This window comes from Microcebus murinus, chromosome 10 (genome assembly GCF_040939455.1).
Source record: "Microcebus murinus isolate Inina chromosome 10, M.murinus_Inina_mat1.0, whole genome shotgun sequence".
NCBI classification, from domain to species: domain Eukaryota; kingdom Metazoa; phylum Chordata; class Mammalia; order Primates; family Cheirogaleidae; genus Microcebus; species Microcebus murinus.
The window spans coordinates 6,861,575-6,877,822 of record NC_134113.1 but is presented as its reverse complement, the minus strand read 5'-3'; the positions used below and the strand labels follow the sequence as shown (position 1 = coordinate 6,877,822).

The window sequence follows — 16,248 nt, the reverse complement described above, 5'->3', positions numbered from 1 at the left end:
GCTGCGAGGATGGATCCAGAGGTCCTTGTGGCTGCTCCCGTCCCCAGGTGCTTACCCAAGGGCAGGGGCTGGAGCAGGTCGGGCAGGAGGAGCAGCCCCCTTTCCCCACCTCCAACTCCCCAGCTCTGCACGGGCTCCTGGGAGAGCCCTGGTCTGACTGGACCTTGCCACCCACCTCTCCCCATCGTGTGCTCATGAGCTCCCCCCACAACCTGTCCTTGTCCTTAGCCCACCTCACCTGCCTGTTTCTGAGAAGCCTCCATTGCCTTGCCTGTCATCTGCACCTGCCTTGGGCTTAGAGAGGTGTGATGTTCAGAGGGACCAAGGGGCGAGTGCCTTTACTCCACGCTGCACACGCACACGCACAGACACCCGGATCACACACCCTGTTACTCGTCCAGATACTTACCCACGTGCTCACACACAGGCACACACATTTACGCTCTCAAAACCATGCACACTCAGACAATACATGAGCACCAACTCACATTCAAGGCACATGTATTCACACACACATACAGACACACACATGCAGCCCCAGCACACAGTGTCCCACTTCTCAGTTTTCTGGGGGGGGTGGACTCTGCCATCTGGAGGTTGCTGTCAGGAAGTCTCAAGGCCGTCACCCGGCTATGCTGGGGCCCAGACCCCTGTGCTCTGGCCTGGCTGGGCCAAGTCTGAATCTGGCCATCGGGAGGCAACAGGTGTCCGCAGAGCTCCCCAGTCACCCTGACAGGCCAACTGGCGGAGCCAGAGCCGGGATTACACAGGATCCCACAGTTACTGGATCCCAGTTACTTCCTGTGGATATTGTCCTCCACTGCGTTCTGGCCTCCATGGTTTTGATTACCAATCTGATGTTCATGTTATTGACGACGTTTGCCTGTGAGGCGCTGCTGCTTTCAGACTTCTCTGTCCTTTGACAGTTTATGGCGTGGGTAGGTGTAGACTGCTTTGACTTTACCCTCCTTGGACTTTGACCTTCCTGGATTTATATAATTTTTTTTTATTGAGATAGAGTCTCACTCTGTTGCCCAGGCTAGAGTGCCGTGGCATCAGCCTAGCTCACAGCAACCTCAGGCTCCTGGGCTCAAGCGATCCTCCTGCCTCAGCCTCCTGAGTAACTGAGAGGCATGCGCCACCAAACCTGTGTAATATATATATATATATTAACTTGTCCAGTTAATTTCTTTCTATTTTTCTTTTAGTAGAGATGCAGTTTGGCTCTCACTCAGGCTGATCTGGAACTTCTGAGCTCAAACTATCTGTCCGCCTCAGCCTCCTAGAGTGCTAGGATTATAGGCGTGAGCCAACACGCCCTGCCTTCTTGGATGTGTACATTAATGTATTTCCTCATTTGGGGCAACTTTTCAGCCATTATTTCTTCAAATTTTCCTTCTAGTGCTTCACATGTGTCGTCTTTACAGGCACTCACATCATGTGTGTTCTTGTAATGTTTGATGGTGTCTCACCACGCTCTGACTGTGGTGTTTCATTCTTGTGTCCGTTCCTCAAAGGGGACAATCTAAGTTGACCCATCTCCACGTTCACTCATTCTTTCTTCTTTTTTCTTGAGGGAGTCTTGCTCTGTTGCCCTGATATCACCATAGCAACCTCAAGCTCCTAGGCCCAAGCAATCCTCCTGCCTCAGCCTCCCAAGTAGCTGGGACTACAGGTGTGTGCCAGAAAACCGGGCTAATTTTTCTCTTTTGGGTGTAGATGGGGTCTCCCTCTTGCTGAGGCTGGTCTCAACTCCTGACCTGAAGTGATCCTCCCTCCTCGGCCTCCCAGGGTGCTAGGATTACACACATGACCCCTGTGCCTGGCCTCTGTGAACAGATTTAAATGAGCTGATTTAACGTCTTGTCTAGTAATTTCGCCATTAGGGATGGTTTCCACTGATTAGTTTTTCCCTTGTGTATGGGCCTAACTTTCCTGTTCCTTTGCAAGCCTCGAAACATTTTGTTAACAAGTAGACATTCCAAATACTCCAACGTGGCACCTCTGCAGTCAGACTCTCTTCCCTGACCAGGGTGGTTGTTGAATGGTAGCCATGTCATTGCTTGGTGACTTTTCTGAATAATTCGGTAACGCCTGCATTCCTTGTTAGCTGTGGCCACTGAAGTGTGTACTCAGTGGTCAGCAATGCCCTGTCCGAGATTTCCTTGGATGGCTGAACCCTAAACCTCCCATCTTGGCCGCGGGGCTGTGTCTGTGGGGTCACGCTGGCAGCCCCCAGCCAGGCCGTTCACAATGTTCCCTTCGCCTTTACCTCCTGTTGGCGCAGGCGCTCAGGCTCAGCCAGAGGTGAGTGCTTCAGCGCCCGGGTCTTCCTGATCATGCGCACAGCTGCATGCCACCTTCCAAAGGTATGTGGCCTCCTACGGTCCCAGGAAGGGGACATAGCTTCTCAAAGCGCCTATGGACACCTCATGCCCCAGTTTCTTCTTTCAGGGCTTTTGGTTTGTGTAATGTTTGCCCCAACTGGTATCCATTGCCTCAGGTGGCTCCAGGTTTCATCCATGGCCCTGATTTTATTTTTTTTTAATTTTTTTTTTTTGAGACAGAGTCTTGCTTTGTTGCCCAGGCTAGAGTGAGTGCTGTGGCATCAGCCTAGCTCACAGCAATGTCAATCTCCTGGGCTCAAGCAATCCTCCTGCCTCAGCCTCCCGAGTAGCTGGGACTACAGGCAGGCGCCACCGTGCCCGGCTAATATTTTGTATACATACTTTTAGTTGGTCAATTAATTTCTTCCTAATTTTAGTAGAGACGGGGTTCTCTCAGGCTCGTTTCGAACTCCTGACCTTGAGTAGTCCACCTGCCTCAGCCTCCCAGAATGCTAGGATTACAGGCGTGAGCCACCGCGCTCGGCCTATGGCCCTCATTTACTGTCACTGAACTCTCTTGAGGAACGTGCTCAGGACAAATGCAGACATCCCTGCAAGTGGCATCCTCCCGGGAAATTGCAGACAGGTGAAACAGGGACAATTCTTGGCAATGAGGCTTTGAAAATGCTCCCGCCCCAGGGGCTCCCTCTGCCTGCTGCCAGGCATCACCTGGAAGCGGGCTGTCCTTTCTCATGGCCATCTCTCACTTGCACACTGGGAGACATGAAAAGACCAAGTGAAAATACCCCAGAGGCTGCTGTTCTTTCTGAGACACAGCCATGTTTCTTGGATAAGCACTCATGTGCGTTGAGATTTGGTTACTTTCTAGAGTCCTGCAAGGGGAGTTTGAAGATTTTGTCCATTTTTCTTGGCGCCCATGGATGGTTACTTGTTGGAGACGTGCCATTTTCAGACCTCACTGCCCGTCTGAGAAGTGTTGGTGAGACCCACAATGTTTGAAAATGTCGTGATCTACACATGACTAATAGTTTGGCTGGGTATTGAATTCTACATTCATGTCATTTTTCCTGTGGAAGTTTGAAGACATTTTTCTTTCTTTCTTTCTTTCTTTTTTTTTTAGACAGTGTCTCACTCTCTTGCCCTGGCTTAGAGTGCCGTGGCGTCAGCATAGCTCACAGCAACCTCAAACTCCTGGGCTCCAGCAATCCGCCTGCCTCAGCCTCCTGAGTAGCTGGGACTACAGGCACACACATTTGTGCTGGGGTAATTTTTTCTATTTTGAGTTGTTTGGCTAATTTCATTCTATTTATTGTATAGACGGCAGTTGGCTTTTGCTCAGGCTGGTCTGGAACTCCTGAGCTCAAGCAATCTTCCCGCCTTGGCCTCCTAGAGTGCTAGGATTACAGGTGTGAGCCACCACTTGAGCCCTAAAACATTTTTAATCATGTCACCCTTTAGGGGCCGCTGTTGGGAAGTTTGATGCTACTTGAATTTTTCAAACCGACACTTCTTGCTTCTATAAACCCTGGAATGCTTGTTAGGGGCACACTGCAAAAGCAAGAGACAGCCCCGCTCATCATTCAGGGTGGCTGCCAGCACTTATGACGCCATCCACACACCAAGGGGAAATACACAGCTTTCTTCTTTCGTCATGAGTGCACAAGGGGACAGCAGGCCAGAGGCCCGGCAGGTCCCAGACAGCCTGAGAGAGAAGGGAAGGGAGACTGGCCTGGGTGTTACTGTGTTGTCCTGCAGCTGCATGGGGCTGGTTGCTCAGGCAGGCAGGGCCTTGGAGGTCTGCATGTCTGGCTAGGGCCTGTGAGAGAGCCCCACGGATAATTCTCAGCTCTCCCGATGTCGGGGACAAGGCAAGAAGGAAGGAAAATGTCTTACAGCCATCAACACTCAGGCCTAAGATGAAGAAGCCAGGCTCAATACAGGGGGACGAAAGCCAGGCAGTGGGACGCCTTGACCTTCCCATGAGCCTCCTGGGGTTGAAGGAAGCCTGGTCACTCCCTGGGCTGCCTGCATACCTGCGCCCTGTCATCACAGCTCGCCCGACCCCCAGGCGGCCTAGGAGAGCAGTTCATCCCTGGCCTGGGACAAGGTTCCTCGCGGCACGGTACCCACAGAGAATGCCTGTTTGTGGCTGCCAGAGGCCTCTCACGTGGAGAGCAAGGAGCAAAAGTCCAGAGGCTGGGTCACCCCACTCCTGAGGAAGCTCAGGCTGAGCAGGGCCCCAGCCTGTGACAACCCCGAGATTCAGAGCCACGAATCAAAGGTGTCCAATAAGTCCTGCTGCTTCTGCAGGGTCCGCTGCCTCCTGCGAGCAACCCCAGTCTCCTCAGACAAAGGCAGCCTGGCCGCATCCGCACTCCCTGCCCCTCAGCGGCAGCAAGACCACCTCGTGCCCGGCCAGCTTTCCCACTCGGAGCAGGGGACATGCTAAGGTCCCTGCAGCGCTGAGAGCTGGGCAGCCCCCTGTCACGAGGGCATTTGTGAAAGCGGTGGTGGGAACCTGTCACGATGCTCTAGGGGTCCTCTGGCAAAAGAAGCCCTGGGGTGGCTTCTGCTCTGAGTGTCTTTGGTTCTGTGCCAGCCTGTACCCTAAGTGCACCAGAGGGTCTGCCCCGAACTCAGGAAACATGCGGTCATTAGAAACCAGGGCGCTGCCCAGGTGCCCATCTAGACCGGCCCATGCTGGGGGTGGGCACAGAGGTGGAGGACAGTGGTCTCTGGCCTTGGTGAGGGCTCCAGGCCAGCAAGGGTCAGTCGCAGAGGTCAGAGAAGGAAGACAGGGCTAGGTGGCCCTCTGGCATAACTTTCCCCCTGGCAGATGGGACCAGAAGCCGGGTCAGGGAAGCAGGAGCCGGCGGTCACACAGGGCAGTGGCAGAACAAGGACTAGAGCCAGGGCCTCATCCTCTCAGCTGCCCCCATCTCCTTCTCCTCTGCCCACCCCAGTGCCACATGCATCCACACTTGATCCCTACCCCTAGAGCGGGCCTGTAGCCCACGGGGCTCACTCCCCGCCCCGGCCAAACCCGTGGGCCCTGCATGACCCAGACACTGAGAGGACGGCGCCGTGGGTTGCAGCTCAGACAACTGTCATCTGCTGGCTCCAGCCTGGCCCCGGGTGGTGACTGCTCACTGCTCAGGGTCTGGACACAGTGTCCCTGAAGGTCAAGGAAGCTGGCCATTCCCATCGTGGGGTGACTGAGACGCTCTGGAAGGTGGCTGACCCCTGGGCTTGCATCAGGTCTTCCCAGAGAATGTTCTGGCACCTGATGACTCAGCCGTGGCTAGTAACCCTGGCACTTCACCTTGTGACCCTCCTGGACTTCTCTCCCTTCTTGGGGTGTCAAACGTGAAGGGAGGTAACGGGACGGTGCTGGCAGGGCTGCTGGCAGGTGGGCCCAGCAGGGCCTGAAATGTGGCTCTCCAGGCAGAGTGCTGCCCTCTGCCCCCCATGTTCGGACCACCGCCTCTGGGCAGCCCAGTCTGGCCCCTCCCCCAGAAGCCAGGACCACAGAGTCCTTGTCACAACTGGGCACAGCTGAGTCAGTCAGGACATTGGGGTACATGGGGGGTTGGCTGACATCTTCTGAACCTCAACAAATCCATGTGTCAAATGGGGCAGGATGGATAAGGTGGGGTGGGCTGTCCCCAAGAGGCTGTGAGGCCCCATGGCAGCCAGCCGTGTTCAGGGGGCCAAGGTGGGCAAAGCACGTTGGTTTATTGGACATCAGGGCCCCTGGGTGGGGAGAAGGTTGGGGCTTGGTTTGGGCCTCTAGCGGGGCACAGCACAAAGCTGGTATGGGCAGGGGGTAACCAGGAAGTGACAGACACCGTGGTCGCTGGGCCGGGGGTGCCCTGGAGGCACGGAGAAGCTGAAGCGCTGCAGGAGGCAGGTGAAGAAGAGGAAGAGCTCCATGCGGGCCAGGGGCTCCCCGAGGCACGCGCGGCGGCCTGTGGGTGGGCAAGGGGGGATCAGTGTCCCTGGGTCCTGGGCTCTACCCTCCCAAGACTCCATGGAAGAGGGCAGGGGGTGGGGCAGCCCACAGGCACCTGCTGAGAAGGGCATGAAGGCCTCGGGCTTCACAAAGCGACCCTGAGAGTCCAAGAAGTGTTCGGGGTGGAAGCGGAAGGGCTTCTCCCAGACCGCCTCGTCCTTCAGCACCGATGACAGGTTGGTGAGGAGTGTTGTCCCCTGGGAAAGAGATGCCTGGCCTGAGTGGGGACTAGGAGCATAGTACGCCCAGACTCCTGCCACCAAAGCAATGGGGCACATGCTCTGCCTGGCACTCATCCCAGCACTATCAAGGAACCCTGGGCCTCTGGAGCTTTTCCTAACTCTCTGACCCGGAGGCAGGGCTGAGTCACGCATCCCATGAGCGCCCTCCCCACCACCCACCCCTGCAGAGACAGATCCTCTGGGGCAAGTTCTGCTTTGTCTTCCCCAGTTGACTGGGGATCCGAGCAGATAGGCCCACCTTGCCCCTGCTCTGCAGCCCACACCCAGGCTGGGCAGGCTCTCCCCGTGGAAGTTACGACACGGTGACTTGTGTACCCAGCCTGGCCCCAGCCGCAGTCTTACCTTGGGGATGAGGAAGCCCTTCACTTCGATGTCACGGGTTGTCATGTGGGGCACACCCAGGGGGACGATGTCCGCGAAGCGCTGCACCTCGTGAATCACAGCAGTCGTGTAGGGCATGTGGGCCTGGTCACCCATTTCTGGTCTCCGCACCTGCCCTATCACTTCGTCAATCTCCTGTTGGACACGGCCTGGACAGACAAGTGTCCCACAAGGGTCAAAACTCGGCAGCTGGACCCTGACCCTCTCCTGAGTCCTGTGCTGGGGGCTGGGCCACCTGAGGAGAAGGTCACTCTTAGAGAGCGTGGCTCCGGCTGTGCTTGGGCCTGGGGTGTCAGAATGAAGCTCAGGGGCCCCTGCCTGTACCTCTCCTCCCTCGGCCGCCCCACCAGACCGCAGCCGGGCTCACGCTGCACATCCGGGTGTAGGATCATGAGCAGCAGGGCCCAGGCCAGTGTGGTCGAGGAGGTCTCCATCCCAGCGGAGAACAGGTCAGCCACCACCAGGCGCAGGTTATCATCGTTGAAGCTGCTCTCGGGGTTCCCCTTGGCCTGACCGGGCACAGAGGGTGGGGTCAGGGGGCAGAGGAGGAAGCCCCCAAATGACCCCTCATGCTGCATCTGTCAGCCTTGCTCATAGGGTGGTGCACCAGCTCCATCCTGCCTGGCCTCGCCTCACTCCTCAGGGATCCCAGTAGCCGCAGCCTCTGTCCTTGTCTCTGTCAGTGGCCCTCACCTTCTCCACCTCGGCCAGGAAGGCGTCAGTCAGGTCTCGGGGTGGCTGGGCCGGGTCCCGTGTCATCCTGTGCTCGGTCACCAACTCATCCAGCAGGGCCATGAAAGCCTTCTGGGCAGAGATCACCTTGCCAGCCAGCCATGGGATGCGCAGGAGCACTGGGAGAGCCATCACCACCTGTGCCAGTCACACAACGGGGTCTGGGTCCCTCCTGTGCTCAGCATTCACTCGCACCAGTCTCCAAACCCAAAGGATGCACCACCTGCCTGTCCCCACCATTGACCTGGTCCCTCCCCACATGGGAGTCTCCACACTGTCTCCTGGCCCTGGGCTGACACAAGGACAACCCTAAGATGGAAATCTCATGGGCTTGTTGGTTCCCGATATTTCCTGGAAGCCCGGCCTCCTTTGTCCTCTCTGGTGTCCCACCACCCTGGGTACACCTCTCCTATTAGCCTTGTCTGAGATTTCCTGCCTCCTCCCTGCTCTGCCTCTTGCAGTGGGCTCTCCAGGAATGCCCTTTCCCTGGCCTCTGTGTGCAACCCTCCTCCATGGAGGCCCAGCTGCAGGTGGGGGCACCTGCAGGGAGCTAGCTCTGCACAGAATCCAACAGCCCCTATCGCCCCCCACACACACCTGCATCAGGTAGCCAGAGTGCTGCTGACTTCGCTCCTTCAATAATTCCATTAGCCTGAGGAAGCGCTGGTCGTCGTACTCGAAGCGGCGCCCGTAGGTGAGGGACGCGATCACGTTGCCCACCGCTTTGTTCAGCAGCGCGTTGGGGCTAAAGGGCTGTGCTGGGGCGGCATGCGGGTCAGGGAGGCTGCTCTTCTCCCGCCCCGGCCCCACCTCCCGGGTCGACCCTGCCCCTGCCCCGGTCTCTTACCAGCGTGTTCGGCGAAGGCGGCACAGAGGCAGGCGGCCTCCTCGATCACCCACAGCTCCAGCGACTTCTTGCCCAGACCGAAGAAGCGCAGAGTGGACAAGGAGAAGCGCCGCTGCTCGCGCCACGCGGGCCCGTAACGCGCCATGATCACCCCTGGGGGCGGGGCAGGGGAGGGTGGGCGTGGCCCGAATACTTTGCCCCGCCCACTTTCCCATTTCCGCTCCGAGGGGCTGTGGCCCCGCCCACCTTGACCCTGACTCTGGGGTCCGGCTCTTGCTTCTCCACTTTGGTCGCCGGCTGTGGGTTCCCTGGGTCGGGGAGGCCTGGGGCCCAGCTGTGCCCTGCGCGCCATGACCACGGTTCCTTCCAGGGAGGACGCTGCCTGCCCCGCCCGCCCACACCGAGTGCGACGCCCCCGCGTGGCCGCTGTGAGTCGCCCCTCTGGCCCACCCCCCCCAGGGTCTCCCCCCCAAGCAGGCTGTTCCCTGCCCTGCTCTCTCCAACCACCCACTGGCCTTCTCTCCGTGCCTAGTCCACGGTCTGGTCCCCACTCGCCCAGATCGGTATCTGGGAAGTGCTCGTTTGCCCCGTTCTCGCAGCGCAGTGGCTGTGCTCACTTGCCTTCCGCGTGTGGCCTGTGGCCCAGGTGCTGAGAGACAGACGAAGGCGGCCGGTCGGCAGTGTCCTCGTTGTGCTTCACCAGCGCCTCGCGCACGGCCTCCAGCCCGTTGAGCACGACCGCCGGTTCCGAGGCCAGCTGCAGGCTGTACACGTCCCCGAAGCGGCGCCGCAGCTGTAGGACGAGGGTGGGGCGTCCATGAAGCCAGGGTCCCTGGCTGCTGGTTCGGGGCTCACCATAACGCCTTGTGAGAACCTGGGGCCTGTGGTAGCCCACCAATTCAAGGACAAAATGTGCACTCCAGATCCTGGGGGTACCAGTCTCTACATTTGAGGAGCTCAGTTTGCATCCAACAACCCAGGTATCTATGATCTAGCAAGAATGACCAAAATTGACAGTAGCCCATTATCATCCCATTTTACAGATGAGGAAACTAAGGGTTAAGGAGGTGAGCTTGAGGCCCACGGACCAAAAACAATAAAACATTTGAATTGGGTCCCTGCACCTCTGCACCCCAGTTTTCTATTTACATGGTGCTTAGGACACTGACCTTCCCATTCCCCAGAACGTTCCCTCTGTTTCATCAGAAGGGACTTGGGGCTTCCACAGATTCTGTGCTGTCCAACGGGCTTAAAAATCTATTGCCCAGTCCTGCCTCACCTCCAGGCCTTTGCTCTCCCAGACCTTTTCTTTTGGAAATTCCAGACTGTCCCTCAGGTCCTGCACAAATGCCCTCCACAGAAAGCCCCTCACACCTGCTTCCTCTTCTGGGCCCAGCTCCTAATCCAGACTGTGTTTTACCCACCAAGCATGTCTCCTGCTGGGGGATGACCAGGGCCCTGCTGTGTTCCAACACCAACTCCCTCACCTTGCCAAAGGAATGGGATATGTCCTGGAAGTCCACCTGCAGCGCGTTGCCCAGCCCCGGCAGTGACATGGGGCCTGGCGGGTAGCGTGCAGCCCAGCGTGGGCGCCGGTGCATGAGGTCCACCAAGAGTAGGAAGATGACCACGGCCAAAGCCAAGGGTGTCAGCAGGTCCCCCGTCAGCAGCCCCATGGCTGCCTGTCCACTGGACTCCTCCAGTAACTCCTGTCACTCCAGCAGTCCACGCTCCTAGGCCCAGGCAGGAGCCTCCTGGCACACCCTGAGTGCCCAAGCAGTCTGTGCTGTTTCCTTATGAAGGCAGGTGACGCTGGACTTTGCCCTGTGCTGTGAGCCAACTCGTTGTGTTGATTGTGCTGGCACAGGGTTCAGGGCCAGGGCAGGGCAGGGTAGCTGCGAGGATGGATCCAGAGGTCCTGTCGCTGCTCCCGTCCCCAGGTGCTTACCCAAGGGCAGGGGCTGGAGCAGGTCGGGCAGGAGGAGCAGCCCCCCTTCCCCACCTCCAACTCCCCAGCTCTGCACAGGCTCCTGGGAGAGCCCTGGTCTGACTGGACCTTGCCACCCACCTCTCCCCATCGTGTGCTCATGAGCTCCCCCCACAACCTGTCCTTGTCCTTAGCCCACCTCACCTGCCTGTTTCTGAGAGGCCTCCACCCCCTTGCCTGTCATCTGCACCTACCTTGGGCTTAGAGAGGTGTGATGTTCAGAGGGACCAAGGGGCGAGTGCCTTTACTCCATGCTGCACACGCACACGCACAGACACCCGGATCACACACCCTGTTACTCGTCCAGATACTTACCCACGTGCTCACACACAGGCACACACATTTACGCTCTCAAAACCATGCACACTCAGACAATACATGAGCACCAACTCAGATTCAAGGCACATGTATTCACACACACACACACACACACACACACACACACACACACACACACACACACGTGCAGCCCCAGCACACAGTGTCCCGCCTCTCAGTTTTCTTGGGGGGAACTCTGCCATCTGGAGGTTGTTGTCAGGGAGTCTCAGCGCTGTCATCCGGCTATGCTGGGGCCCAGAACCCTGTGCTCTGGCCTGGCTGGGCCAAGTCTGAATCTGGCCATCGGGAGGCAACATGGTTGTCCGCAGAGCTCCCCAGTCACCCTGACAGGCCAACTGGCGGAGCCAGAGCCGGGATTACACAGGATCCTACAGTTACTGGATCCCAGTTACTTCCTGTGGATATTGTCCTCCACTGCTTTCTGGCCTCCATGGTTTTGATTACCAATGTGATGTTCATGTTATTGACGACGTTTGCCTGTGAGGCACTGCTGCTTTCAGACTTCTCTGTCCTTTGACAGTTTATGGCGTGGGTAGGTGTAGACTGCTTTGACTTTACCCTCCTTGGACTTTGACCTTCTTGGATTTATATAATTTTTTTTTATTGAGATAGAGTCTCACTCTGTTGCCCAGGCTAGAGTGCCGTGGCATCAGCCTAGGTCACAGCAACCTCAGGCTCCTGGGCTCAAGCAATCCTCCTGCCTCAGCCTCCTGAATAACTGAGAGGCATGCGCCACCAAACCTGTGTAATATATATATATATTAACTTGTCCAGTTAATTTCTTTCTATTTTTCTTTTAGTAGAGATGGAGTTTGGCTCTCGCTCAGGCTGATCTGGAACTTCTGAGCTCAAACTATCTGTCCACCTCAGCCTCCTAGAGTGCTAGGGTTATAGGCCTGAGCCAACACGCCCTGCCTTCTTGGATGTGTACATTAATGTTTTTCCTCATTTTGGGCAACTTTTCAGCCATTATTTCTTCAAATTTTCCTTCTAGTGCTTCACATGTGTCGTCTTTGCTGGCACTCACATCATGTGTGTTCTTGTAATGTTTGATGGTGTCTCACCACGCTCTGACTGTGGTGTTTCATTCTTCTGTCCGTTCCTCAAAGGGGACATTCTAAGTTGACCCATCTCCACGTTCACTCATTCTTTCTTCTTCTTTTTTCTTGAGGGAGTCTTGCTCTGTTGCCCTGATATCACCATAGCAACCTCAAGCTCCTAGGCCCAAGCAATCCTCCTGCCTCAGCCTCCCAAGTAGCTGGGACTACAGGTGTGTGCCAGAAAACCGGGCTAATTTTTCTCTTTTGGGTGTAGTGGGGTCTCCCTCTTGCTGAGGCTGGTCTCAACTCCTGACCCGAAGTGATCCTCCCTCCTCGGCCTCCCAGGGTGCTAGGATTACACACATGACCCCTGTGCCTGGCCTCTGTGAACAGATTTAAATGAGCTGATTTAACGTCTTGTCTAGTAATTTCGCCATTAGGGATGGTTTCCACTGATTAGTTTTTCCCTTGTGTATGGGCCAAACTTTCTTGTTCCTTTGCAAAGCTCGAAACATTTTGTTAACAAGTAGACATTCCAAATACTCGAATGTGGAACCTCTGCAGTCAGACTCTCTTCCCTGACCAGGGTGGTTGTTGAATGGTAGTCGTGTCATTGCTTGGTGACTTTTCTGAATAATTCGGTAACGCCTGCATTCCTTGTTAGCTGTGGCCACTGAAGTGTGTACTCAGTGGTCAGCAATGCCCTGTCCGAGATTTCCTTGGATGGCTGAACCCTAAACCTCCCATCTTGGCCGCGGGGCTGTGTCTGTGGGGTCACGCTGGCAGCCCCCAGCCAGGCCGTTCACAATGTTCCCTTCGCCTTTACCTCCTGTTGGCGCAGGCGCTCAGGCTCAGCCAGAGGTGAGTGCTTCAGCGCCCGGGTCTTCCTGATCATGCGCACAGCTGCATGCCACCTTCCGAAGGTATGTGGCCTCCTACGGTCCCAGGAAGGGGACAGAGCTTCTCAAAGCGCCTATGGACACCTCATGCCCCAGTTTCTTCTTTCAGGGCTTTGGGTTTGTGTACTGTTTGCCCCAACTGGTATCCATTGCCTCAGGTGGCTCCAGGTTTCATCCATGGCCCTGAGGTTTTTTTTTTTTTTTTTTTTTTAGACACAGTCTTGCTTTGTTGCCCAGACTAGAGTGAGTGCTGTGGCATCAGCCTGGCTCACAGCAACCTCAATCTTCTGGGCTCAAGCGATCCTCCTGCCTCAACCTCCCGAGTAGCTGGGACCTCAGGCATGCACCACCATGCCCAGGCAATTTTTTTCTATGTATTTTTAGTTGGTTAATTAATTTCTTTCTATTTTTAGTAGAGACGGGGTCTCTCTCAGGCTCATTTTGAACTCCTGACCTTGAGCAGTCCAACTGCCTCGGCCTCCCAGAATGCTAGGATTACAGGCGTGAGCCACCTCGCCCGGCCTATGGCCCTGATTTACTGTCACTGAACTCTCTTGAGGAACGTGCTCAGGACAAATACAGACATCCCTGCAAGTGGCATCCTCCTGGGAACTTGCACACAGGTGAAACAGGGACAATTCTTGGCAATGAGGCTTTGAAAATGCTCCCGCCCCAGGGGCTCCCTCTGCCTGCTGCCAGGCATCACCTGGAAGCGGGCTGTCCTTTCTCATGGCCATCTCTCACTTGCACACTGGGAGACATGAAAAGACCAAGTGAAAATACCCCAGAGGCTGCTGTTCTTTCTGAGACACAGCCATGTTTCTTGGATAAGCACTCATGTGCGTTGAGATTTGGTTACTTTCTGGAGTCCTGCAAGGGGAGTTTGAAGATTTTTTCCTTTTCTTGTGGCTCCAGTGGATGGTTACTTGTTGGAGACGTGCCATTTTCAGACCTCACTGCCCGTCTGAGGAGTGTTGGTGAGACCCACAATGTTTGAAAATGTCGTGATCCACACATGACTAATAGTTTGGCTGGGTATTGAATTCTACATTCATGTAATTTTTCCTGTGGAAGTTTGAAGACATTTTTCTTTCTTTCTTTCTTTTTTTTTTTTTATAGACAGTGTCTCATTCTTTTGCCCTGGCTTAGAGTGCTGTGGCGTCAGCATAGCTCACAGCAACCTCAAACTCCTGGGCTCCAGCAATCCTCCTGCCTCAGGCTCCGGAGTAGCTGGGACTACAGGCACACACATTTGTGCTGGGGTAATTTTTTCTATTTTATGTTGTTTGGCTAATTTCATTCTATTTATAGTATAGACGGCAGTTGGCTCTTGCTCAGGCTGGTCTGGAACTGCTGAGCTCAAGCAATCTTCCCGCCTTGGCCTCCCAGAGTGCTAGGATTACAGGTGTGAGCCACCAAGCTGGGCCCTTAGACGTTTTTAATCATGTCACCCTTTAGGGGCCGCTGTTGGGAAGTTTGATGCTACTTGAATTTTTCAAACTGACACTTCTTGCTTCTATAAACCCTGGAATGCTTGTTAGGGGCACACTGCAAAAGCAAGAGACAGCCCCGCTCATCATTCAGGGTGGCTGCCAGCACTTATGACGCCATCCACACACCAAGGGGAAATGCACAGCTTTCTTCCTTCGTCATGAGTGCACAAGGGGACAGCAGGCCAGAGGCCCGGCAGGTCCCAGACAGCCTGAGAGAGAAGGGAAGGGAGACTGGCCTGGGTGTTACTGTGTTGTCCTGCAGCTGCATGGGGCTGGTTGCTCAGGCAGGCAGGGCCTTGGAGGTCTGCATGTCTGGCTAGGGCCTGTGAGAGAGCCCCACGGATAATTCTCAGCTTGTCCCAATGTCGGGGACAAGGCAAGAAGGAAGGAAAATGTCTAACAGCCATCAACACTCAGGCCTAAGATGAAGAAGCCAGGCTCAATACAGGGGGACGAAAGCCAGTCAGTGGGACGCCTTGACCTTCCCATGAGCCTCCTGGGGTTGAAGGAAGCCTGGTCACTCCCTGGGCTGCCTGCATACCTGCGCCCTGTCATCACAGCTCGCCCGACCCCCAGGCGGCCTAGGAGAGCAGTTCATCCCTGGCCTGGGACAAGGTTCCTCGCGGCACGGTACCCACAGAGAATGCCTGTTTGTGGCTGCCAGAGGCCTCTCACGTGGAGAGCAAGGAGCAAAAGTCCAGAGGCTGGGTCTCCCCATTCCTGAGGAAGCTCAGGCTGAGCAGGGCCCCAGCCTGTGACAACCCCGAGATTCAGAGCCACGAATCAAAGGTGTCCAATAAGTCCTGCTGCTTCTGCAAGGTCCGCTGCCTCCTGCGAGCAACCCCAGTCTCCTCAGACAAAGGCAGCCTGGCCACATGTGCACTCCCTGCCCCTCAGCGGCAGCAAGACCACCTCGTGCCTGGCCAGCTTTCCCACTCGGAGCAGGGGACAGGCTAAGGTCCCTGCAGCGCTGAGAGCTGGGCAGCCCCCTGTCACGAGGGCATTTGTGAAAGCGGTGGTGGGAACCGGTCACGATGCTCTAGGGGTCCTCTGGCAAAAGAAGCCCTGGGGTGGCTTCTGCTCTGAGTGTCTGTGGTTCTGTGCCAGCCTGTACCCTAAGTGCCCCAGAGGGTCTGCCCTGAACTCAGGAAACATGCGGTCATTAGAAACCAGGGCGCTGCCCAGGTGCCCATCTAGACCGGCCCATGCTGGGGGTAGGCACAGAGGTGGAAGACAGTGGTCTCTGGCCTTGGTGAGGGCTCCAGGCCAGCAAGGGTCAGTCGCAGAGGTCAGAGAAGGAAGACAGGGCTGGGTGGCCCTCTGGCACAACTTTCCCCCTGGCAGAAAGGGAACAGAAGCCGGGACAGGGAAGCAGGAGCCGGCAGTCACACAGGGCAGTGGCAGAACAAGGACTAGAGCCAGGGCCTCATCCTCTCAGCTGCCCCCATCTCCTTCTCCTCTGCCCACCCCAGTGCCACATTGCTCCTTGGTTGACCCCTTCCCCTAGGGCAGGCCTGTAGCCCACGGGGCTCCCCGCCCCGGCCAAACCCATGGGCCCTGCATGACCCAGACACTGAGAGGATGGCGCCGTGGGTTGCAGCTCAGACAACTGTCATCTGCTGGCTCCAGCCTGGCCCCGGGTGGTGACTGCTCACTGCTCAGGGTCTGGACACAGCGTCCCTGAAGGTCAAGGAAGCTGGCCATTCCCATCGTGGAGTGACTGAGACGCTCTGGAAGGTGGCTGACCCCTGGGCTTGCATCAGGTCTTCCCAGAGAATGTTCTGGCACCTGATGACTCAGCCGTGGCTGGTAACCCTGGCATTTCACTTTGTGGCCCTCCTGGACTTCTCTCCCTTCTTGGGGTGTCAAACGTGAAGGGAGGTAACGGGACGGTGCTGGCAGGGCTGCTGGCAGGTGGGCGGGTGGGC

At 56.4% G+C, this 16,248-nt stretch overlaps 1 protein-coding gene across 1 annotated transcript; it reads right to left on the bottom strand.

Annotated features, from left to right (window-relative positions):
• Positions 1 to 6,064: 6,064 nt before the first annotated feature.
• Positions 6,065 to 10,372, bottom strand: LOC105858588 (cytochrome P450 2D17-like). Its single transcript, XM_076006949.1, has 9 exons — positions 10,050 to 10,372; positions 9,184 to 9,355; positions 8,563 to 8,715; positions 8,313 to 8,473; positions 7,677 to 7,853; positions 7,351 to 7,492; positions 6,945 to 7,132; positions 6,416 to 6,557; positions 6,065 to 6,316 (listed from the first exon to the last, which is right to left on the bottom strand). Exons 1-9 carry the CDS (start codon positions 10,236 to 10,238, stop codon positions 6,138 to 6,140), a joined length of 1,503 nt encoding a protein of 500 aa, XP_075863064.1. The 5' UTR covers positions 10,239 to 10,372; the 3' UTR covers positions 6,065 to 6,137.
• Positions 10,373 to 16,248: the final 5,876 nt, after the last annotated feature.

Coding starts and splice junctions, on each gene's coding strand:
- LOC105858588 (XM_076006949.1), bottom strand. CDS start 10,238: ATGGGGCTGCTGACGGGGGACCTGCTGACACCCTTGGCTTTGGCCGTG. Junction 8,474..8,562: donor CGCCTTCGCCGAACACGCTG/GTAAGAGACCGG, acceptor ATGCCGCCCCAG/CACAGCCCTTTAGCCCCAAC. Junction 7,493..7,676: donor TCCTGGCCGAGGTGGAGAAG/GTGAGGGCCACT, acceptor GTGCCCGGTCAG/GCCAAGGGGAACCCCGAGAG.